Raw genomic sequence first — 26,165 nt, forward strand, 5'->3', positions numbered from 1 at the left:
TGCTCTGTACTTAAATAGAAACCAAATTGCTTCATTATATGTACGATTTTGTAACTCTAGCAGACCCCAGAGAATTTCAAAGGATATAGGATGGAGGTCCTTTTCTTAGGTTCTTAAGGGAAAAATTGTTGCAAAAATAAATATAAATAAAAATGAATGCTAATAACTCATACGTCTTTAAAAAAAAAAAAATAATAATTAAATAGTTTGGCAATACTCATTTTAAGGAACACCTTCAAAATTTTTGTGAAAGTTTTTTTTCACCAATTTCTGGACATTTGCTGTCATCATTTTATGGACCGTTGCTGTCACCTTTTTCTGGACCTTTGCTGTCATCATTTTATTGGAACTCTGCTGTCATCATTTTCTGGACCCATTCCTGTGACCATTTTATGGATCTTCGCTGCAGCCTACTCCGTGATCATACTGAAAATCCTGGAATATGACTTTGATAAAAATGTCTTTTTTAATGAAATTTTCCCTGTGTTATTATTAATTTAGGATGATGTTTTGTGTGTTTTCTTTGAAAAAAAAAAAATAAATAAAAATAGGCGGCTACTCGTTTGCCTTTGCCTAAGGAAACGACCACCGTTTCCATTGAGGCTATCTTTACTGTCCAGTATAAGAATACATAGCTCAGTGATGACACAATTATTCTGCACTTACCTGTATAAGATATTTTCTTCGCGGAAATTTTGAAGCTAATGAAGTTGCCTAAGTTACCTAAAATAACGTGGATGGTAATAGATAGATCTAGACTCTAGATCTAGATTCTAGATCTAATAGATCTATATATACTTACTAGATCTAGATTCTATATCTAATATATATACTTACTAGATCTATACACAGTAAATAACTGACTGTAGAATTAGGCCTACTGAATGTTACAGTTACACAGTGTTTAACTAGACTTACTTAGAGACTTAGAAGTTAGAGTTAGAGAAGTCATAGTCATAGATCTAGAATACTAGATCATAATAATTTATCTGATAATAGATGATAGTGATAGTACTACTATACTACTAGATCTAGTGTAGATCTAGATCTAGTACTACTAGTCTAGTTACTACTAGTCTAGTAATAACTAGATCTAGTAGATGTCTAAGACTAAGTTATAAGTTGTAAGAGTTCCCATCACTACACAACACTCAGACTCAGACTACATTACTGTCTACAGGTCTACAGTCAGTACGGTACAAAACGGTACAGTTAAAAATAGTGCATGTTGTCTCAGTAGAGACCTAGATCTAGATCATATTATGATAATTATGTCATATATATAGATCTATATATAGAATATAATTATAGTAGATCTAGTACTAGATATAGGTAGAGTCTAGTCTAGAACTAGATTCTAGATCTTGTCTCAATCTTCTGTAAAAAGAAAAAGACTTTTAAAATTCAAATCAAGTGTATGCAGTATTTTTAATCTATACTCAACTGAGTCTAGACAGTAGTACTGTAGTTAATTTAGCTTAGTCTGCTTAGAAAACTCTACTAGATCTTCTAGATATCTAGTCTTAATAGTGAGAGTAGTAGACAGAAATAAAGTATCAGTCAACAGTGAGAACAGTGTGCTATAACTATAAAGTATAGATTCTAGATCTAGAGTTTAAACTATTATAATTACTATAGTATTGACATATTATATTGTATTGTAGATATAAAGACATTCAGGTATTTGCATTATATTTATTGCATTGTGATTGTTGCATTGGCAAGCTTTGAGTATGGGAAAGACCAGAAAGTCAACCAGAATGCCAAAAGGTAAGTTAAATGTATTAATAACATCAATAGATTGAATAGACTCAAGTCTAGATCTATTTTAGTTTCAGGCAATCCATTTAAACAACCTGCAAAACTCAAGTTTCTGCAGGTCATAATAACCTCCTTGTATTTCAAACAGCTTCAAAGGGATCAAACCCATGTGCAAAGTGAACTGAAGATACATTAAAAACTTCAAGAACTTGGAACCTTCTTTCAACTTCAACAAAATTTTTACATTTATTTAAAAAAAAAAAAAAGTTTATTAAAACATATTTTTTACAAATCAAAGAAGAACCTACAACTAAAAATGCTATTTAACCTTTGTTAGACCAATATTGTTACAGTAGAAAAAAAAATATGTATGATCAAGATATTTTTCTTTGATTTTATTACTTATCAACTTAAACTACCCTACATTTTTCCAAGTCAAAACCTCCTCCAGTTCGTTTCTTGTTATTTTATTCCACACAAATCTAGATCTTTTAACTCTTTCTCTCCTAATTAACGATAACATCTTTGATTTGACTGCATTGAATTAAATTAATCTATGCATTCTCCTATAATTCTATACCAAAAGTAACGTTTTGTGATTACAAACAAACATGTTATTGAAGTTGGATCATAACAGGATAGAATGCAGAAATGTGAAAAATGAACAATTCTTTCAGAATGTGGAAAAATAATTTGCGAAGATAAAGAGTTCACTCTTTCTCTCCGTAATTATTTACCACATTCTGGTAGAATCTACGTTGGTATCGTCTGTTTGGAGAGAAAGAGTTAATACAGTTGTCAGCGTGGAATAAATCCTGGCTTAAGTTTGTCTTTGACTGACATAACACTAAGTAACTTGTTTAGGTAAATTGAGTAAAACTTTGTCCAGATGACTAATTGATGATGGACTCTTTTTTTTTTTTTAATTCAGATGGAGTTGCTAAAAAAATGAAGTTATCCCCACCTCAAATAGACAATATGGATGTCAGATTTGAGTGGCAAAGTGATGGAAACAAATGGATTTGTTATAAACCAAGCTTAAACAGAACCATTGTTGAAGCATTCAATGCAGGAAAAACTCAGGTTTGTATATTATGAGTCATCAGATCAAATATATGTAGACCTTTCACTAACAATTAGCCTTTAAACATATTTCTTTATGAAGAATAGATCGAAGTTAAATACTAATACTCTTTGTTTATTTATTTTTTAATTATTGACTTAAAGTCTTGTAAACATTTGAGTTATACTAGTATGCCAGAATGTTTGTTATTGTCTTAACTTACATAGGTCAGTATAGTACTCATACCTGTGCACAGAAACATTTCATTTTATTAGCATGACAAACTGAGATTATTGAAGGTCATGTGTAAAGACAAAACACTGGCAATACATTTACTAATAGTTAACTGGCTAAATACCATATTATGTGGAGACTATCTTCTTCGATCTCATTGTTATGTTGGAGCGTTCAGATGACTAGACCAATACTTGAGATGAACTGCGCAGTGGTTTCCAAATCAGGGAGCTCTCCATATAGTTTTCTTTCTATTGGGGTGTTTTTTGGGGGCAAGTGTCTTATACGGGCCTGGAGACTATCTGTTTTGATACATTTATCCTGGAAATACTAAGTCACTACCAGTCACGAATGCTGGTTCAGACACTTAATGAAATTTGTTTGTTTTTTTAATTTGAGCATTCTTGGAGTGCCAGGCTTTCAAAAATTGGGCTAATAGAAAATAGAAGTGCAATAATAATTAAGCAGAGAAACCTAATACAAGACTTTATTCAGCTAGAACAGATGAACTGACGAAAGCTATATTTAGACAGTAACATACTACATCAATATAGTGAACACAAGTCTCCGGACATTACACAAACATAAAAAGTTTTTCCCCGCAAGCAAACAAAATGGTTTTGTTTATATTTATTTGATTTGCCCTCGTTGAGGATAAAATAAAACTGTAAAGACAGAACAGAAACCATTAAATAAATGATTATTATTTGTATATTTCAATTCTCAGTTTGCTAATTTGTCTATTCTTTAGAAGGGTAAACGTAACAAGCTTCTGGACCAGATAAAATTAGTGACAAGCTAATCAAGCTATGTGCGGAACAAATCTCTTTTATCTTCTCTCACATCTTTAACCACTCGTTGCAAACGTGCGTTATTTCACACATCTGGAAAACTTCAGAGATTGTACCAGTACCAAAGAAACTAAAAATAGATAGCTTAAATGATTTTCGCCCAGTAGCACTAACACCTATTGTTATGAAATGTTTTGAAAAATATATGCTTAAACAACTTGTAACAAAAGTCAATAACAGCCTAGACCCTCACCACTTTGCATATAAAGCAGCTAGGGGAACTGAGGATGCAATTCTATTGCTTTTGGACTAGCTCTACAAGCATCTCAATATACCCAAAACATATGCACGAGTGCTCTTCATAGATTTTTCCTCGGCTTTCAATATCATACAGCCACATCTAATGATAAACAAACTGAGTAACTTAAATGTCAGCCCATACGTACAAGCATGGGTTCTAAACTTTTTAACCCAATGTCCTCAGTATGTTAAAGTCAGCAACACCAAATCGTCAACTCAAGTACTATGTACGGGTGCTCCACAAGGTTGTGTACTTTCTCCTGTACTGTATACTCTTTACACTTATGACATAAGAAGCATCTATGACGCAGTTAAACTCATTAAATTCGCTGATGATACTGCCATAGTCGGTCTTATTTCAGAAGACGAATCTCAGTATCGAAACAAGATAGAAGAGTTTACAAACTGGTGCACTGACAACTATCTAGAACTTAATGTCACAAAAACTAAAGAACTTCTAATAGATCAGAAAGAAAAAACAGAAGATACACAAACTCCAGACAAAGACTAAATTGATACAACAAGTGAAATAGCATAAATGTCTAGGCGTCATCATAGATAACAAGTTCTCATGGGAAGACCACCTTGGAACTCTGGCAAAGAAAACAACCCAGAGACTATTCTTCTTATTCAAACTCAATAGCTTTAAACTAAACAAGAAGATCTTAGATACTTTTTATGGCGCAACTATGCAAAATCTGCTAACATACGTAATAACTTGTTGGCAAGGCAACGCTTCATCTAAACTGTTGCGCCGCCTAGAAAATATTATAAAGAGGGCATCAAAAATCACATGTACAACATTACCATATTTGAATTAACTTTATGAACTGAAATATCTTAGAAAGATCGGAAAAATCTTGGAAGACAACAGCCACCCGCTCCACCATAACTATGTCAAGTCGTCGGGAAGTGGACGACTACTTTCAATCAAGACAAGAACAGAGAGGTACAAAAACTCGTTCGTACCTTACTCTGTCAGACAATATCAACGCCAGCTGTTGAAACATGAAAAGGACCAAGATGCCTGTGTCTAATCACTGAATGAACTTTTTATGTTGTGTCTGTTGTATTTATGTGTATGTTTCTGTTGTGTTGTCTTTATATGAGAAAAGAGTCCTTGTAATCACAACAAAGTTCCATATGGATTAATAAAGCAGTCTTAGTCTTAATCTTAAGATAGTTACCAATGATCCCAAGAGATGGATGACTTCTAGAATAAATTAAAGACTAGCTAGTTGTGAGATCATACTGAGACATTGCTTTTCTGTCAGTTGGAGACTTCAAAGTCTGCAAAGAAAAGATTTCGGTTGAGAAAGAATTGGAGTTTTAAGGGCAAATGGGAGAAAGCCTAAATAAGGAAAATGATCTTGTCAGGATGATTAGAGATATCCCTAAACTCACATGAAGTTCACATCAGAAGGTAAAACCCTAATTTAATTGATCACATTATTATCAATGGCAAGTCATTGCATTTCTTCATCTAGACACTTTTTTTTTTGCTGAAGAATATTTTGCATGCTGTACCTTGGAAAAGTAGCCAGCTGTTCCCTGTTGTTGTGTACTGCCGTTCCGTGTGGTGGTTATACTGGGTTGTTGTGGTAATAAATTCTGTCTTAGGTTAATTAAATTGGGGAATTCTGGGTTTATTTTGTTTGAACGATTTAAAGATGAGCTTTCTGTTCTGAGTTGAAAGATTGTAGATCGCTCTTTGCACGGGAGGAAATTGATACTGTCCAGTTTGTTAGCCATGGCCGTTCTCTGTCAATAGCTTGGCCCGTGCCTCCTGGTGCATATTGGTTACGCCTCTCTTTTTGATTGTTGGCTAACATTGACCTGTCAGCATCAAGGAATTCACTAAAAGATGTTTGGGTTGAGAGACAGCTGATTTAGGGAGGAAATTACAGAAATGAACTGTTCAATAAGATATAGAAAAGAATCAATGTGTTCAACCCAGCAAGTCACAAACACAAATAAGAAGAAACAATTTCTTCCTCTTTTATAAAATATCATCCAGGCCAGGAGGCAATGTTAGATGTTTAAGAGTTCAAACCCACAGCTATTGTGATGACAGTTTGAAGTGCATACAACACGTCTAGGCAGCCATTCAGGCCTTCACTTGTTTATGCCTTGTGCTCCTGTGGTCTTTCAGAGTCAATGATAATTAATACTATCAACTATATGTTATTCACTAAATAGAAACTGTACATATGTCAAAAAAATAACAAATTTCTTGTCATTTGTATTTTTCTAACTTATAGGTTCTTCTTCCACTGCCTGATGATGTGAGAATTTGTGTCTATTTTAATACGATGGTGCAGAAAAATAAAGCGACAGGATTTGAAAGACAAATACGCATTGCACTTAAAGCAGACGCCAGTGATGGTAAGATTGAAAAGAAAAAGTTATTTCAAAACTATTAAATTAAACATTTTGATGATGAAAGTCAGGATCTCTCTATATTTTTTTTTTGTCTTATTTACAAATTTATACATCAGAATTCTATAGCTGTACAACTCATATAATGTTTTTTAATTTGTCTGTGTGAAAACCTACAAGAGTGTGAATGTGTAAGTTTGTAACTGTGTATGTTATATGTATATTTATTGATATTTTTTTTTTTTTTTTTTAAAGAAAAAATCCTCATTAATTATTCTTCCCCAAAGAGGTTATCTGACACATCATGAATGCGTCATGGTGAAGATGTGTAAGCAATGACATCTGGTAGCTTTGAGTTGCTACACAGAAATGTAATTAATGTAGGCGAGATAATTCATTTCCAGCACCAGAAAATTCAAAAAAAAATTATATTTCTGATTTTGGAGGAGACAAGCCTGTATCAAGTCTCAAATTAGTTCATGGAGTCCATAAGTTTGAAGCTTCATGTTAAGTCTGTGAATTTATGATAAGAACTTGAATTATATTGTGTGTTATAACATGAAGTACAGTGCATTTTTTCTCATGTTTGATGCTTTCAACCTGGAAAATTAAATTATTTTATTTTGAAAAGAGCTCTGTTGATTCTTCACCAGTACTAGGGATCCCTGTCATACAATTGAATATTGGTTCATAATATTTCATCATCATCACTCCTTTGAGTTCCTCATGGAACATAGGGCCTCGACAAAAACACGCCACTCTCCACGGTCTCTTGCAGGTTTTTGATGGTTTCCCAGCTCTTTCCTGTCCTCTCGGCTTCCTCTAGTACACTGCGTCGCCATGTTCTTTTTGTTCTTCCTCTGCATCTTGTTCCCTGGGGGTTCCACTCTAAGGCCTGCCTAGCTCTGTTGCTGGTATCTTTTCTAAGGGTGTGACCAATCCATCTCCACTTCCTCTCTAAGATCTGCACTTCTATATTTTTCTGTCCACTCATCTCCCACAGTTCATAATATTTAAACTCCTGAAAAGGTGTTCGGGTGTTTTTCTGTAATCATTTCTTTAGTAAAGAAAGTCAAAGGTGGCTTAAACATAGTTTTAAGGATGGGGGGGGGCTAAAGAAGTTGCAAAGTATTTTACCCTTAAGGACTTCAACTGATGCACCAAAGTGTACAATGGGATGGCGTTTTTTAAATGTTGAAAGGGAAGGTACCACTGAAAATAACATTAAAACTTTCAAGCTGTCGAAATGTTTCAATTTGTAAAAAAAAAAAAATTAATCCATTTTTTTTCATCATTGTGAAGCACTATATCAACTAGTGTACCACTTTGTAAATGAAGCTCAGTGTGACATGCATACAATGTACACTGCATTGCCAAGTAAATATGTAAATATTTTGTGTCTATTTTTAAATGTTCAATGTAGCTGTTCTTACACAAGTTTTTGTATAAACATAAAAGCATACATATTTTAACTTCTCTCTCCAGATTTTTATGTTTGGTCAACGCAAACTCAAAACCTCAACTGGAATCCATTCGCAGTCCAACAAAGTATTGAGCTGGAGAAGTCTTTTGTAGATCAGCAAGACAGCACTGTTCTCAAGGGCAACAGAAGCTCACTTAAAGTTGACCTGAAGCAAATGGTACAAACAAATGTAAAAACCAAAGAAGTCCAACCAGTACGAAGATGTAAAGAAGGTAACTATCGAACTACTTTCTTAAGTTTGGTACAAATCAAAATTTTATATCAAATAAAATATCCCTGGCAAGTTGTTACTTAATTAAATATATATTATTTTTTTATTCATATATATTGTATGAGAAGTTATAAGACAGTTGTTAGGTTGTAGCTCTAGGCGGCTAGACCGTTGTAGGCATATTTTTTAAATTTATACTGCTTGTTGTGAACTCTTGACATGAAACACCAGGGATTACTTAAGAACAGAAATATATATTTCATGAAAGCAATCAGAATAAACTGTGACTGTAAATAACGCCATCAAATGTTGAACTGTTAAATATACAACATACTATGAAATCTACCTTGTACAGTACTTCTACTTTTAGTAAAAAAAAATGTAGGCCTCTTACAATAGTAATGTCTCAGGGGTCATAACTCTACTTTAACTAATAGACCAAAGAAATCACAACAAATAAACCTAGAATTGGTTTTATCTTACAACCAAGATTCTGTGAAGTGCTATTTACAATAGTATATACAAATACAATCATTACACAGCATTTTAATCAAATTTAAACTTGTTTTCAATGTACAGCTTTCAACTTCTGAGTAGATGCATGTAGAAACACAAGTGAAATAACTTGTTAAACAATTAAAACAATCACAACTCACTTTGAAACTACAATAAATACATATCCTTACCTCTCATTCTCTGACTTCAACTCTAGCTTCAACCGACTTTTATCAGCTGTTCAACCCTATTTGTAAACCATTGGTCTTACGCATGGTTACATCAGATTCTATTCAGCCAATTCAAACAAGCATACGCACCCCATACTTTCATGCATCTATGTTCACAAATTCACTTTAAATATTACAAGGGTTAAAATTTTTCCTGTGAGAACCTTAAACTCTTTTCTTAGAAGCAGAAGCAGTGAGCATCAACAGCCATAGAGCCATCTGAGTCTTTACTTTTGAGTATAAGCACGTTAACACTTACAAGACAGGAGCTGTCAATCAAATATTTGACATTTGAATCCTGGACCACATTTTTTAAGTTCATTCTTTCTGTTGGTGGGAATTTTAGGGTTTGCTTTTTTTTTTTCTCTTATTTTGTCCTGTTGTTTCTGTCTAGTAAAATTCCCCATGAGTCCATTCTATTCATTGGTCTGTGTATATCTCTACAGAGGTTGAAATTCCTGCTGATTTAGACGAGGAAGTGAAAGAAGAGCTAGAGAGTACCACCACAGTCAAAGAGGAGGAGGACATCAGAGAGGTGAAAAGTGGAAAGAGTCAAAAAATAAAAAGTGGCAAAAAGTCAACAAAATCTTCAGGTAGATAAATACATTTATTGAAGGGTTGTCAACAAGATATATACATTTATTGAAGGCTGGTCAACAAGATATATACATTTATTGAAGGGTGGTCAACAAGATATATACATTTATTGAAGGCTGGTCAACAAGATATATACATTTATTGAAGGGTGGTCAACAAGATATATAAATTTATTGCAGGGTTGTCAACAAAATCTTCAGGTAGATATATACATTTATTGAAAGGTTGTCAACAAAATATTCAAGTAGATATATAAGCTTTTTGAAGGGTTTTCAACAAAATCTTCATGTAGAAATATAAGTTTATTGAAGGGTTGTGAATAGATGTTATGTTTTGAACCATATAGTAATCAGACAATGTATTTGTTTAGTTTGTTTACATTGTCTTAATGAAAGTTTAATCATGCAGCAAAATAAACAACGCACCATTAACATTTTTTTTTTTAAACCCAGAATTGAATACACATTGACTATGATTTCAGTTCGTACATTGGTTATGAAGAAAGGGAGTGCTCCTGTGGATAGCTTGTGCCCTATAGCCAGCAGTGCTGTTGTTTATGAATCAGGCAAAACAGTTTGGGATTGTATGTTGAACCAGGTAATGTTTTGCTGATCTGTAAGCTTGTATTGTGAAGTCTCTTCTGTACTTTTACTTTACTATTTTTAAAGTTTATACATTCAAAATTTATTTTACAGTTTCAGTTAAAAAATCAGATTTTTTGTCCATTATTCATGGAAAGAGAAATAGAATTAGGATTTCTTCATACCTAATATATAAGTGCAATGAAAACTACAACTATTTTTGAATGTGAAAGATTTCTGTGTTCTGATGGATTAAAGAACATCTTTTGACTGGTCGAGTTTTCTCAAGTGATTTTACTTGTTTCAAACTGAGGCAATGAGAATGTTAACAACATGACTTTCTGCTTGTTTCAAAATAATATAAGAAAAATTTAGAAGTGCTATTATCCTGTCTATATTATTATTATTAAATAGATTTATGACAGAAGTACACAGACATAACAGAGATCCCTACAACATTACTTTCTGCTTGTTTCAAACTGAGGCAATGAGAATGTTAACAACATCATTACTTTCTGCTTGTTTCAAAAGCTATAAAAATAGGCTGCCTCTTTTGGTAGAAGGGGAAGAAACAATGGCAAAGCATATCGAGACCAGATAACAATACTGACTTAAAAGCTTTTTTCCAGAAAACTGGTCAGTCAAAGTAGATGTTACACTGGTACCTGGTCACTGGTAGGCGAAGGCACTGGGTCGAGGTCCATGGTTCGAGTCCTCCTATTTTTTTCACCATCTTCTTTCAATAACCTTGTTACCTTAATGCTGCTTTTATGTTACATGTCATGTTTTCTAATAAGACACTAGTAGATTTATTCAGCTTTTTCATGTCTTCACCTTCACCTCCCCCTTAGTCTGTTGCACTGTTGGGGCGCCATACAAGAACTGTCAACCGTCTTTCTCCATTCCTCTCTGTCCTTTGCTTTGGATAGAATTTAATTCACTGACAGGTCTGTCCATTCTTTGATGTTGTCTTCCCATCGCTTTCTGTCTTCCTCTTCTTGGTACTGCTCCCTGAAGGACCTTGTGATGTGGCCATCGAGTTTGAGTTTACTTTTTTTGACAATGGTTAGCAGGTCATGTCTAACACCTTACACGTCTTTAAAATGTAAAATTGTAAGGATGAAAGCACCAAATGATAATGTTTTGTGTGTTCCTTAGACTAACATCTCCAACAACAACAACAAGTACTACCTGATACAATTACTACACGACTCCAACAAGAAAACTTACCATGTTTGGCAGCGCTGGGGAAGAGTAGGGTATGACGGTCAGAACAATTTGTTTAATTGCCAGGGACTTGATGATGCCATGAAAATCTTTGCTAAAAAGTTAAGTCGGAAAAGATTCAAATCTGTCCACAAGAATTAATTTTTTTAAAAATCCTTATGAAAATGTAGAATATTTATTTATTGCAATTACATTACAGTGTCCTAGTATGAGCTATGTTTTATCATAATTTAGTTGAGTGTACAAGATGGCTTCATAACTTTTCTCTTTTATTTCAGGTTTCGTGATAAAACAGGAAATGATTGGGCTTGTAAGGATTCATTTTGTAAAATATCTGGCAAATATGATTTATTGAAAATGGACTACTCTATTGATGTAAGTGTATAGAAAGTAATTATTTGATATAAGTCAACGGAAGGTTGTTCTACTCTTTACAATTGATACAATTTTAAGGAACTGCATTTGGGTGCTGGTGAGGTGCTTAGTTTCCATACCTAGGGTTTGGTGAAGACTGGGATTTTTCATTTCAGGATGTTAAGGGCACCCGTCTAACTCTTGTGAATACCTGACTTTAGTTAGGGAAAGTAAAGCAGTTGGTTGTTGTGCTAGCCACATGACACCACCTTAACTGTCAGCCGTAGAAGCAGATGACTTTTACATCATTTGCCCTACAGATCGTATGGTCTGAAAAGGGTAGTTTACTAAATGAGGTGGAATCAGAAAATAATATTAAGTTACAAAACTGAATATATAGAGACATGAAAACTTTAGTTCATTCATTCATTCACCAATCATCACTTGGGTTGAAAAGGAAAAAAAAAAGAAAATTTAACCTATTATTTACATTGTGCCTAGAACAACTAAACACTTTTGACAATTGAAACTGCAACTGTAAATTTTCCCCCAAAATGATTTTTTATTAGCATTTTTTACCCAAATGTTTTAAAAGAGCCAACATAGTAATGTTTAATAGCAAAAAAATAATATTACTTTCTTTTCGCTCACATTTTTTAATGCTTAGTTCTACATATTTCCTCTTCCCTTTTTTTAACCATGTAGATATAGACAAAACTCAAGATAAACAGAAAGCATTTTTATAAAATCAAATTGATATTATTTAAGTTGCGCATATTTAACACAGAAGCTAATCTTGATCAACACTCAAGCAACACAAGATGAACAAGCAACACATCAATTCAGAAGCACTAGTGGTCTAATTAAAATTTTCTTATGAAAAACACTATATACCAAGGTGTAACACCTTGATTTTCTGTGAAATGGATATCAATTAATAGACCATGTTGTTAGTATCACAGCCTTGCCAGGGCTTGCCTTTGTGAAGGGGTGTCCTCCAGACTGCACTTACCATAGGAACATTGTGTCCTCCAGACTGCACATATCATTGGGACATTGTGTCCTCCAGACTGCACTTACTATAGGGACATTGTGTCCTCCAGACTGCACTTACCATAGGGGAAGAAGAGTACTTTGTCACATATAAGGATGACTTCTTTATGGCACATCAAGTTAACAATAGTTTAGATCTATAAAACAGTAATAGTTTCATAGAGTTGGGCAACTTTTTTTTTTTTTTTTTGAGTGTTTAAAGTTTGTTTCTGTCCTACTATGCATACATTAAGGTTCCAGTTAGTACCCATGAACATGTATGCCAAGTTTTATCAAGATTGGTCAAACGGTTTTAATTTCTATGCGGGACATACACCCATACATGCATACGTCTTACTTTCTGCTTTATAGCATAGATAAAGAGTTTTATATATATATCATCATTCCTTTATGCGCTATAGAACTATATAGTTCAGATAGAATTAGTCTAGATCAGAAATTCCTACTAGAGAATTATATAATAGGCAGCAGGCTAGTAAAATGTTATATAAAAGGGGACACAACATATTATCATAATGGTAGTATTCACCTGTGCTAGTCTCTCGGCTGTACTTAAGATAGGGGACATTAACTATACATATCAGGGCCGGTCTTAGGCCACTGCAACCTATGCGACCGCAGTGGGCCCCGCACTTTCATAGGCCCAGCGCGATGCGAATTCTATGTGTAAATTATTAAATTAAACCATTTTAACTTATTAAATGGTTCCTGGAATTCTCCTGAAATTATCAAATATAAGAAAAAGTCATGAAAATTGGCTGAGATTATTAAAATCTTCTGAAAACTGATGCAAATCTTAAAACAGACAAAGTTGTCATTTCGGGGTGTCATTCAATATGGAAAACGCCAATCCTTCTCGCGATTTAAAAAAATGGCATTGTCAGCTTTCATTCAATAAAAATGTAATAACAAGCCGAATTTTAACCAAAACAAGAAGTTCAAATGCTTAATTTACTTCAATAGTCACTGGCATACAAATATTGATCTAAATCTATCTCGACTTCTTAGGAAAAAAAAAACAAAAGCGATATTTTGCTAGTCGATAGTAAATCTAAAAGACAGATCTGAATGTTTATAAAATCTGCTTTTTGTTGGAAAACTACAATCTACTGTAGATGGTTCGTAAAGTTAAATTGACAGTGATTTTGTGCTTAGTAAAATATAAATAAAATGCAAAGACGAATTTCTTTTCGAAAAATCTTAATTTTCACTTATTATCCTTATCACTACCCAAATTAGGCCCCGCGCAATACATTTCGCATAGGGCCCCGCAACCTGTAGGACCGGCCCTGGTACATATAGTGTATTCCAAATTAAAGTAAAGGAGTAAAATGGCATTACTGAGTATAGGGAGGACTTTTACATGGACGTCTTAAGTTACACATTTCTATTATATTTATTAAAAATTATTAGGCTGAACAAGTGTTGTGAATTGATTGAATCAACTGAACCAATCTAATCCAACAGGTTGCGTCCCCTGTTAAATAATTAAATCTATTATTTAATAATTCTTTACGGAGAATTTCTGAACTAGACTAATTCTATCTATAGTATTCTATACTATACTTTGCAAATCAAGCATATATGATGACGCTATAATCAGAATGTAACTCTTTGCATCATAATAGTTTGGTTGTTTTCGATTAAGAAACAGTAAATAGTAAAAATCAGATCACTGCTAGTTTATACAGTTATCTCCCCTACATTCCACAGGTGAACAAAACCCCCAAGTACATTGTCTCAATGTCTAGACTCAGAAATGTGTAACTTAAGACGTCCATGTAAAAGTCCTCCCTATACTCAGTAATGACATTTTACTCCTTTACTTAAATTTGGAATACACTATATGTATAGTTATGTCCCCTATCTTAAGTACAGCCGAGAGACTAGCCCTGGTGAATACTACCATTATGATAATAGGTTGTGTCCCCTTTTATATAATATTTTACAAGCCTGCTGCCTATTATATAACTCTCTACTACAAATTTCTGATCTTGACCAATGGACCTCATTCACCAATCGTAAACAAACAACATTTAGTCACGTGATCTTATTGATAAAACAACGAAACAAACGGTCACTTGACAACCATCATGAATTAAACATGAGATCGTAAATTATATAGAAGAGATAGAGTACCACGTGGCTAAATGTTGTTTGTTTACGATTGGTGAATGAGGTCCATTCTATCTAAACTATAAAACCTTTTCTTTTTTTTTGGGGGGGGGGGGCACATTGTAGCTAAGACGTACAATTATCCTTTTTTTTTTTTTTTTTCTAGAAATTGGTTTCATTATTCTTTACAAGCCGGCATGATTTTTTAAAAATTCCCTCGAGGTGTAGTGTACCACTTTTGGTGCATGTGTCATAGGTTGGTCACCACTGGTCTAGTACATAGGCTATGATTGTCACCGGCACAGATATAGATCTAAAAACAGTAGGATAACCAACACTAGGGGGAAAAAAAACATGTAACATTTTCATCTACCCCTCCCGCCCCCAAAAAGTAAATAGACCGTGTGTCCAACTGATTCTAACAAACTGGTCAGTGTTAGACCTAGTACTTTAGTAGTGCCTACGTGTTCTTGATCATGACAAGTTGACCACACGCTTTTTCCTCACGCGTTAGGCATATATTTACGTGTTAGCTGTATTTTGAGTGGTCAGGCGAGAAAATAACACACCAACATTGTTTCTACACTTGCACGAGTTACACAGATCAGATGTTTCTCATCACGTTTTTTTTTTTTTTTTTTGCTTACTAGTTCTAGATCTATTTGCACATATGGAGGCCTAGATCTATTTCATATACGAGATTGCCTATTTAATGTTACTATACTATATGGTATTCCGTTATACAATAAGTCAATTTGAATGTTTTTTTTAAATGTAGGTAGACACATTTCTAATGATTTTAATCGAAAAGGGGGGGGGGGGGAGGGAGCTGGGAGACCCAAACACTATATCCATCCATCCATCCCAGTGGCGCTACAGCCCATGGAGGGCTCTGGCCTGCTGCAACACATCCTTCCATTCAGATCTCTCCTGGGCCTTTCGTCTCCACGCCCTAACCCCAAGCTGTTGCAGATCTGCCTCCATATCATCAATCCATCACATTCGGGGTCTGCCTTTGGGTCGTCTGCCTTTTGGTTTTTGTCTGTATACAATTTTCGCCCCTCTGTTGTCTGACATTCTTTCAAGGTGACCTGCCCAACGTAGTCTGTTCTTTTTTTTATTTCAGTCACTATCGGTGGGTCTTCATACAATTGATATATCTCATGGTTATTGCGTGTCCTTCACCCTGTTTCATCTTGTATAGCACCATAGATTTCTCTAAGAATTTTTCGTTCCCAAGTATTAAGTATATTTTCGGTTGTCTTTGTCTCTGTCCAGGTCTCACTTACATACATTGCTGCTGGTCTTATTAAGTTTTTGTATAATGTTTTCTTGGTTATTCTTGATATTGTTTTGCTCTTAAGTAAATGATGGTTGCTATAGAATGCTCTGCTGCCTCCTGCTAGTCTTTCTTTTACTTCTGTTAGTAGGTCATTTTTTAAATCAATGGTACTTCTTAGATATTTGAAAGTTTGGACATTTTCAAATTTGTGGTCTTTGATTTTAATATATTGTCCCTCTGTTTGATTGTCTCTTGTCATTACGATGTACTTGGTACAAACACTATATTGTTACGTTCTTCTCTATCAGGCCTTCTGTAAACACTGCCCAACAACACATCACATCTAACATAAGAACTTGACAACAAGAGCTTCAATAAACAAGGTGGCGGTTTATTTACAATTACATCAACAGCCAATAAACACAATTGGCTACACTGACTTCAAGTGCTTTACTACACAACAGAACTAACTGCCTAACTAATCACTACAAGTCTTTCTTGTCTACTTCTAGGCTCGTACTGCTACATTTTCAAGGACTCACTTTCTAACACACAGTCCTTACTGCTTGCTGTCCTGGACTCAACTGACTCCTTTCTAACACGCCCTGTCTCTGGCTCCGTGAAGGCTCTCGTCACATGACCACAGCACGGTCCATATTTGCGTGTATTAGCAGTACTGTCCCTTGTTCAACAGCCGTTGACCTGTGTGATTCGCCTTAGTCTCGTGTGTCAGTAGGTCACACACGCATTAACCCTTTCAGTCCGCCACTAGGGTTATAACAATATATAGTGCATATATATCTAGAGTCAGACTGAACAGCATGAAAGTGCATATGTATAAGTCTGTCAGTTCAGTTCGTATGCTCCATTGCCTCCATCTTGAGTGGCATTTTGGAACTCCTCAAGGTATTCAGCCCATCTCTGGATGACCCTGCTGCTTTCTGTGATGAGCTCACCATCTCTGATCTCACACATGTGTGATCTAGCTTGGAATCCATTCTGTCCATCTTTAATTTTCATGTACATTCCTCGCACCCAGCCCGCCACCCCTCAGTGTGAGTGATCTTAGACTATTGTCCATTCCCGTTTTCTCATAACTTTTGTGGCCCTACTTCTTGTTTTATTGTATCGCTATCTGGTGTTTTTGGTCTCTCTCTCTCTAGCAGAGATACCTACATGCCAAAATGGAAATGTGTATTCCCAAACATGAAACATGAAGAAATATACTCATTCAAGCACGTTGCATCCACGAAATGCAGCAATCCTAAAGCTAATACAGCGTAAAGTTATACAAGACAGTTTGTACATTTGTCCAAATATTGACACATTTAATCTTTGTAGAATATGTTAGAATGATGCCGTTATTGTCAAGGGGGTCGCGACCCACAGGTTGAGAACCACTGCTCTACAGTCACTAACAACAAACATTTTAACTCAGGCAGATAATCCTAATTAGTCATTGAACTTGTTTTTAATTTAAAAGCTGTGCTATTGAGTCTGCTGAATAGATGTTGTAAGATAAAGTTATTTATACTGGTTTCTGATGTTTGGAGTTGTTTTATAAAACAAACAGATGTGTTTGTAAAATGTTTTGTTTGTAAAATGTTTTATATGTTTCGGATGTTCCTTCAGAGTTGAAGATAATTACTTCCTAGTCCAAACCTCCCGCAGGACAACGGGGGATGGGAGCGGACAGGGTTTGAACCCGGGATCATCGATGAATCTGAACGACAGTCCAGCGTGCAAACCGCACGACCAGGCAGCCATGTTGAAGGAGGGAGCAAGGAATCACGAAATTAATAATATTAGTCAGCATAATTAAAGCTTTTCTTTTGCAAACACACCCAGCCTTGAATGCCCCTGATTTCATTCTTTGAATTTAGGCCTTCATAAATAATGGAACCTAGCTAGTCGCTAGTGACTATAGTGACAGTAGAAGATACGTTCTGTAAGTCAGGGAACATCAGTTTAATTCCGTTTAGCATGCTAAGAGAGAGATTAAGCTCAACCAATATTTCTTCTATTAAAACCTCTGTCCTTCTCACTTTTATTTCAAAAGAACTCTCTTTCGTGAAATACTAGTCTAGATCTAGACCTATACAAAGTTAGAACAGCCAATTTTGCCCCCTTTTTTAAATTTTAGATTCCATAAATGATAAGGAGATCTATAAATCACTTTATAAGATGGAAGAAATTTTTGCTTTAAATAGATCTAGTTACAGATATCCAGAGCCTTGAGCTACTAGACCAAGATTTAGTCAGTTGTCTAAATCTATAATTAGATGTCATTTCATCTAGATTAGTTCTAAATCGAAGTATAGTAAACACATGTTCACATCTAGATCTAGAATTAGATTCGGATCTGTCTATATCTAAAACTATAAATAATGTAGATCAATTTAGATCTAGATCTCTAATTCAAAATCTAGATTTACGTAAATTCTATTATAGGGACCTGACATCGTAAATTATAGCTCTAGATCCAGTCTAGGTGAATTAAAACTAAATTCCTAATCAGTTTGAAGACTTCACATAAACTGAAACATTGAAAAGAACTCCGCTTTATTGAAATCAGTTAGATCTAGTAAACATTTAAATCTTCGCGCGTAAGCGCGCGCGGAAAAAAAATACTATCTCGTGGTTGATTAATTAAGAATAGTCCAAATACCAGTCATTGACGCACTGATCTATATATGATTTTTTTTTTGGGGGGGGGGGGTTCCTTTAGATGGGGAAATGCGTATTTTCAGAAGATAAACCGTACTCGCGTATTTTCGTGTCCATTTAAGTACAAAATACGCAAGATGCGTACTTATAAGCAACTCTGCTGTAGCTCTATTATCTGAGCATTGCTTTTGTCTTTATTATTATTATAGCTTTTGTATAGCGCTACTTTCATGCTTATAGCATGCTCAGAGCGCTTTTTGGTCCAATCTCATTTGTGGACCAGTGGGGTGGGGGTATCTAGGAGTTGGTTTTCTGTGCTGCCTTTAGGCGCTCAGTAAACACAACTCATCCCGAGTCGGGTGTCGAACCTCGAGCCCCCTTCTAGGTAGCCAAGCCAAGTGCACTTGGCCTCTCGACAACGCTTCCCACAAGTCTGTAACAAGTCTGCATTCATCATCATACCATTGGACTATCCTGCTCTGCTTAAATCCAACTACCACTTCTCCTGTTCTTTTAATGAAATATTTCTTCCCATAGCTCATTTATAATTTTCATTGTCCTTTTCCAATGTTGTTAGTTGTGTTTGGATTGGGATTCTGTAAATTTCTGCTACAAACGGGTCTTTTGTAAGTTTTTGACTATCATATTGTTCTTGTTCTTCTCTATAGGGCAGATGATGTAAAGGTCATCCTTTTCTGAGGGTGTGATGTGGCCAGCAAATGGACCAACTGCCTTTAATTTTCCCTATTAATATCAGGTACCCGTTAGAGCTGGGTGAACTCAGAGTCGCTGCGTCTAAAAATCACCATATTAAAAATCCCATTCTTCACCAGGATTCGAATCCGGGACTTCCAGTTTGGAAGCTGCACACTTTACCAATCAGCCACCACACCTCCAACCAGTGTCTAATGCTAGTATGAAAATAAATGTTAAATTAGCAATTCAGTGTAATAGTTTTGTAAATTATTTCTATTAAAACCTTTTGAGTTGATCAGAAGTATATCTTTACATAGATAATTTTAACACACAGTTTTACTTTCTGATTCTAACCCGCACTTGAAATTAAATGGATCAATTGTTGTATTTTTTAAAATCAAGCATACATTATTGTCTATGCTGGTTAGGATTATGAAGTTAATGTATGATATATTAATTGTCAACTAATGTTCAAGACTTTTGTGTTCAGGATAAAGATCAAGTCGATGCTCCTGCTCAGGAAGAAGAACTAAAAGAGAAGAGAAAAGTTCCAGATTCAAAACTCCAGAAAAAATTACAAGTAACAATTTTTACGTTTATCATAACTCTGGTGGCGATAAGGGTAGGGGTAAACCTGTGTGTAATCAGCTGACACAGATAACACAATCCAGCGCTAGGTGCTGATACATCAGTGCAGAGTTTATACTGCAGTGGGGTTATTTACGGTGCAGCACTGGTACAGTTATTGTTAGGTGTAGCCAATTGTACTGAGTTGGCTCAGATTTATTAGACATTATAGAGTTGTTGTTTTTTTGCCTGAGTTGTCAAGTTCTTTGAGTTGGTTATGTCATGCAGTGTTGTCAGAGAGCCTGATAGAGAGAGCATTACAGTGTGTATACATCTATATGTATAATTCTCTTCTTCCCTCAAAAAATTAAACGATTAGTAAGGAGATGAGGAAAGATCACTCTCTTATTTCTGTGTTACGATTGTAGCGCAGCATGGTGTGAATGAAAATGGTGCGAATTTGGATATTGAATGGAAGTGGGCCTAAAAAGGTGGAAGCCGGAAGGGATGGATAGGAAGAGAGTTGGAAAATAGGATGTTTACGTAATTTGTGATAATATTAAAGTATTTTTAGATTAACACTGCAGTCGCATAGGTTGCAGTGGCCCTGCAAAATAGCGGCGTATGCTACGCTGCCGGTCGACTAGTATTTTTTAATTTAGTTAAAAAGTAAATTTTATGATGTGAAAACAATTTTCATTAACTTTCTATAATTTTTTTTCTTCTTTTCAATTCTTTTTTTTTCAGGATTTGATTCAATTAATTTGTGACATCAAGTCCATGGAGGAAGCAGTTGTAGAAATGAAATACGATGCAAAGAAAGCTCCCCTAGGTTTGTAGCTCAAGCTTTCTGCAGTGAAAAGTAACTCAGTCAAATTTAAAACATAAATACTATAATGATATAAACTGACTCCTTTAAAAAATTTAAAGATCTGTTTGCTTGAGATTTCAACTCATAGCAAATATAAAATGTTCAATAGATTAATGAAGTAATGTAATGTTATCACAGTGCTTTGAGCCTACATTTTGTTTGTTAACAGCGCTTTATAAATAAAATTATTATTATTATTATTATTACAAGATGCGATATACAAAAGTAACTAAAAAATATATATATAATCAACTTAGATATTATTAAGTCAATATATATATATATGTACACATTGACTTAATCAATAACAAATCCATAATATACTGCTTCATTCAGGTCAAGTGATGAAAATACCTGGCTATCTGTAAAAAAAAATATATGTTTTTAATTTTGGTGAATTTGAACTTGTCATTTTCAGGGAAATTAACAAAAGATCAAATCAAGGCAGGCTACTCTGCTTTACAAGAAATAGAAAAATTATTGGAAAAGAAAGTGTCTGGCAGACATCTAGCGGAAGCTTGTAGTGAATTCTATACCAGGATTCCACATGAATTTGGGTAATAAGCCATGTAGTAGATAACATTTTGATCTAGAGATTAGGTATTGAAGAATGTAGCACTAACCTTGAAATACAGTTTTGGGTATTGAACAATATAAAACAAAAACCTAGAGTTATTTTAGATACTGGAGGTGCAGTGGCTGAGCGGTGCAGTGCTTGGCTTCCGAACCAGAGTCCTGGGTTCAAATCCTGGTAAAGAGTGGGATTTTTAATTTCGAGATCTTTTGGCGCCTCTGAATCTACCCAGCTCTAATGGTTACCTGACATTAGTTGGGGAAAAGTAAAGGCAGTAGGTCGCTATGCTGGCCACATGACACCCTCGTTAACCATAGGCCACAGAAACAGATGACCTTTACATCATCTGCCTTGTAGACCACAAGGTCTGAAAGGGGAACTTTTCCATTTTTTTAAATTTTAGATACTGAACAATATAACTTAACTTTGATTTAGATATGGTTTGGATATTAAACTTATATTAGTTTATTTTCTGCAAGATTTAGCAACAATATTTGGATCTAAGGATAGATTAGCTGATCATTACATTCATCTTAAATTTTATTATTTATGATCCTTCCATTGTCTTTTCATTTGTTTGACTCTAATTCCATGTTATAATGACTAGATTCCAAAATTGTTTTACTTCTAGTCTGTCATATTAAAACATTGTGTTCTATATTTGGTTTGATTTATTTTACTATTTTCTATTCTTTAGCATGCAGACGCCACCATTGATTAACACACCACAGATGGTTAAGCAAAAAATTGAATTATTAGAGGTTTGTTTTTAAAATGGAAAGGACTAAAACATAGTATTTACCTTTGCTTATGAAATTGACAACTTTTCCCATGAATTCATTCACAAGACAACTGTATTGTGCTTTAAACAAAACTTTTGGGTATAAATCTCACAGTATATTATTTTGTTCTCTAGGCTCTAGAAGATATAGAGATTGCTATTAAACTTTTGAAAGGTGGCGACATGTCAGAGAATCCAGTCGACAGACATTACCATCAACTTCATTGTCAACTTGAGCCAGTTAGCCATGATGGGGAAGAATTCAAAGTAAGAACAGATTTGTTTTAAATGGAAATAGAAAAAGTCTTAGCAATTAACAAAAGCTTCTACTTGTGGTACATTCTAGTTTTAACTTTTAAAGAATCCATTTTATCAAATTTTTAAAGATTTGTAATTTAATTCTTTATTTAGTTATTCACATTTCATTAGCTCCCATGATTTCATTCTTTCTCTCTCTTCTGTGATTCAGCAGTAGAAAGTATTTGTAGCCACTGATCTAGTTCACTGAAATATCTGACACTCAAACTCACAAATAAAACTATTTTTATGACCAGCTTGTCGACAGTTACCTGCAGCAGACGCATGCAAATACACACAACCAGTATAAATTAGAACTTTTGGATGTCTTCAAATGTGATAAGGAAGGCGAATCTGAAACATTTCTGGATTTAGGAAACAGGTAATTGAATAGTTGGTTGTGGACAGGTTTAGGAAACGGGTGGTTGAATAGTTGGTTGTGGTCAGGTTTAGGAAACAGTTGAATAGTTGGTTGTGGTCAGGTTTAGGAAACAGGTGGTTGAATAGTTGGTTGTGGTCAGGTTTAGGAAACAGGTGGTTGAATAGTTGGTTGTGGTCAGGTTTAGGAAACAGGTAGTTGAATAGGGTGTTGTGGTCAGGTTTAGGAAACAGGTTGTTGAATAGTTGGTTGTGGTCAGGTTTAGGAAACCGGTTGTTGAATAGTTGGTTGTGGTCAGGTTTAGGAAACAGGTAATTGATTAGTTGGTTGTGGTCAGGTTTAGGAAACAGGTAATTGAATAGTTGGTTGTGGTCAGGTTTAGGAAACAGGTTGTTGAATAGTTGGTTGTGGTCAGGTTTAGGAAACCGGTTGTTGAATAGTTGGTTGTGGTCAGGTTTAGGAAACAGGTAATTGATTAGTTGGTTGTGGTCAGGTTTAGGAAACAGGTAATTGAATAGTTGGTTGTGGTCAGGTTTAGGAAACAGGTTGTTGAATAGTTGGTTGTGGTCAGGTTTAGGAAACAGGTTGTTGAATAGTTGGTTGTGGTCAGGTTTAGGAAACAGGTGGTTGAATAGTTGGTTGTGGTCAGGTTTAGGAAACAGGTGGTTGAATAGTTGGTTGTGGTCAGGTTTAGGAAACAGGTGGTTGAATAGTTGGTTGTGGTCAGGTTTAGGAAACAGGTAGTTGAATAGTTGGTTGTGGTCAGGTTTAGTATTTTACAGATTTTTAATACAATTTGTTATCATTCATTTAATAGAATGTAAGATGTATGCATTTATGTATGTCCCACATAGAAATCAAAACGGTTTGACCAATCTTGATGAAGCTTGGTATTAATGTTTATTAGATCATAGTGAAGACAGTAGTGTACATTAAATGTCTTTCCAACAACGAAAGAGCCCTAAAATAAAAAAAAATAAAAACTAAATTCATCTCTATTAAAGAATGAAACTTACCAAAAGGCCATAATCGGCTAGTTTGAATATAAAGCTGTTGTATTTGTCTTGAGTTCATCTTTCAAGAAAACAAACAACTATTTGTTTGATCTGATTTGATGATTTTGATTTTAGGCACATCGGCACAATTTTGGCCATGTCGTGCCTACTATTTATTTATTTATTTGATCTCCATTATTTATTTTCTTGCTAGAATGTTGTTGTGGCATGGTTCACGGTTAACCAACTGGGCTGGAATACTGGGTCAAGGCTTAAGAATTGCTCCACCAGAAGCTCCAGTCACTGGATACATGGTACAGTGTAGACTCATATTATCTAAAATAAATCAAAACATTCAGAGATGATATATTCATCTACCTATACACCTCTTTTAGACTCATATTATCTTAACTAAATCAAAACATTCAGAGTGATATATTCATCTACCCAAACGCCTCTTTTGACTTTCCCAAAGGAAAAACTTTGTCTAGCTTCATCTTTGTTTGTATCTCTCAGTTCGGCAAGGGAGTTTACTTTGCAGACATGTCCAGCAAAAGTGCCAACTATTGTTTTGCTACCAAGACCAAGAATGTTGGGCTCCTGTTGCTGTGTGATGTAAGCTACTCTTTCAGTTTTAATCAATGCTAGAAGTTTAGAAGATGTGGAGTTCTGACTTGAACTTTTATACTGTTTGTTTGAACACTTCCAGGTGTCTTTAGGAACAACCAATGACAAGCTAGCAGCTGACTATTCGGCCAATAGCTTACCTAAAGGCAGACACAGTGTAAAAGGTGTTGGCAGGGTGGCTCCAGATCCTAAAACCTTTGTCAAACTGTAAGTATACTGTTTGTACATAATTTGTTTTGTATGACTCTATAGGAGATTTTCATACTTGAAAGCAAATCTATAAATAGCAAGATGTTTAGTGTAACCTGTGTATGGAAGCAAAGCATTGAAATAAACAAGACAAAACTTTGTTTTTAGACTATTCAGCGCTGTAGAATCAAATTTCTATACTTTTGGTTGTACCACTAAATGATTTTTAGTTATTTAATTGGTAAGAGTTGTCTTCCAAGAGGATGCTGTTTATATCGCCACTATATTTTTTCCTATCACTTGATATTATTTCTCTCTTCATATTATTTCTCTCTTGATATTATTTCTCTTTCGATATTATTTCTCTCTTGATATTATTTCTCTCTTACTGAATTTCTTTGCTTACAGATCTCTGAAAGGGATTTTAAAAATCAATAGTGTGAACAAAGATCAGATTACTGCGATTAATTTTTAGTTTGAAAATCCCCAACCTTTTTCAGTTAGTAGGCTTGTCTTCAAGTCTGAAGAATCAAGGAGTAGTGTAGTGGCTTAGGGTTAGTCCCAGCTGTGGTCTACATACTTTGTCACATCCAGTGCAGACATAACCGCTCTGCTGGTGGCTGGTTCAGGTTATCTTTCACCTACGTAGGTCTGTCCTTGGCAGATTTCCTTTGGTCTCAAATGTGTTTCCCGCTACCTTTGTAATAAATCTCCAGCTGTCTCGTTGGAAGCTGCCTTCTTCCAGGTGCTCTCTTCTATGTCAGTTATAGCCTCTGGCGCCTAAGCTTGTCTTCACCAAAAAGGATTTCCTTTGAAATTCGGCCCTGCCCAGTGTAGCTGTGAAACTCTAAGCAGTCCCTCTAATAGAGCCAGCATTTAAATTTTTTAATTAAAAAAATTTGCTTTATCATTTTGTTATTAAGTTCAAGACCTTTACTTATTTTGATTTAAAGCTAATAAACCCATAAATAAATTTAATCAGAAGTTTATACCATCATACCTTTGACTCACTTATTGACGTTGTCAACAGCCCTGATGGACTGACAGTGCCTGTGGGTAAAGCTGTCAACGTAGCCAATACAAGTGTACTCAACTATAACGAGTTCATTGTGTATGACACTAGACAGATCAGGATGAAATATTTAGTGCAAGTCAAGTTTCATTTCAAATAGTTTCATCTGTAAAGTTTCATTCCAAATAGTTTCATTCTGTAAAGTTTCATTTTTAATGGTCACTATGTAAATTAGAATTTCATTAATGTCAGTCTGTAAAATTTCATTTAGATTGGATTTATCATTTTATTCATAATGTTAGATCATTAGACAGATTGTTTATTGATGTAATAAACTTTTGATGTCAATTTTTG

The 26,165-nt window shown here is 34.8% G+C and overlaps 1 protein-coding gene across 4 annotated transcripts; it reads left to right on the forward strand.

Moving 5' to 3' along the window:
* Positions 1-655: 655 nt before the first annotated feature.
* On the forward strand, positions 656-26,159 carry LOC106063432 (poly [ADP-ribose] polymerase 2-like). 4 transcript variants are annotated; one of them, XM_056035500.1, is made up of 19 exons: positions 656-740; positions 1,665-1,770; positions 2,693-2,844; positions 6,411-6,534; positions 8,014-8,223; positions 9,394-9,540; positions 10,026-10,141; positions 11,284-11,453; positions 11,631-11,727; positions 20,010-20,099; positions 20,834-20,918; positions 21,376-21,514; positions 22,229-22,292; positions 22,448-22,579; positions 22,867-22,991; positions 24,198-24,297; positions 24,500-24,598; positions 24,693-24,817; positions 25,830-26,159. In XM_056035500.1, the coding sequence occupies exons 2-19, from the start codon at positions 1,734-1,736 to the stop codon at positions 25,969-25,971; spliced, it is 2,154 nt and encodes a 717-aa protein (XP_055891475.1). In that variant the 5' UTR covers positions 656-740; positions 1,665-1,733; the 3' UTR covers positions 25,972-26,159. The 4 variants fall into 4 exon arrangements, with proteins under 4 accessions (XP_055891475.1, XP_055891478.1, XP_055891476.1 ...); XM_056035503.1 differs by having other exon boundaries at positions 681-740; positions 1,726-1,770; XM_056035501.1 differs by lacking the exon at positions 656-740 and adding an exon at positions 751-891 and having other exon boundaries at positions 1,663-1,770.
* The last annotated feature ends 6 nt before the right edge of the window (positions 26,160-26,165 follow it).

This window comes from Biomphalaria glabrata, chromosome 7 (assembly GCF_947242115.1).
Source record: "Biomphalaria glabrata chromosome 7, xgBioGlab47.1, whole genome shotgun sequence".
Lineage (NCBI taxonomy): Eukaryota > Metazoa > Mollusca > Gastropoda > Planorbidae > Biomphalaria > Biomphalaria glabrata.

Coding starts and splice junctions, on each gene's coding strand:
- LOC106063432 (XM_056035500.1), top strand. CDS start 1,734: ATGGGAAAGACCAGAAAGTCAACCAGAATGCCAAAAG. Junction 8,224..9,393: donor AGTACGAAGATGTAAAGAAG/GTAACTATCGAA, acceptor ATATCTCTACAG/AGGTTGAAATTCCTGCTGAT. Junction 24,298..24,499: donor CTCCAGTCACTGGATACATG/GTACAGTGTAGA, acceptor TGTATCTCTCAG/TTCGGCAAGGGAGTTTACTT.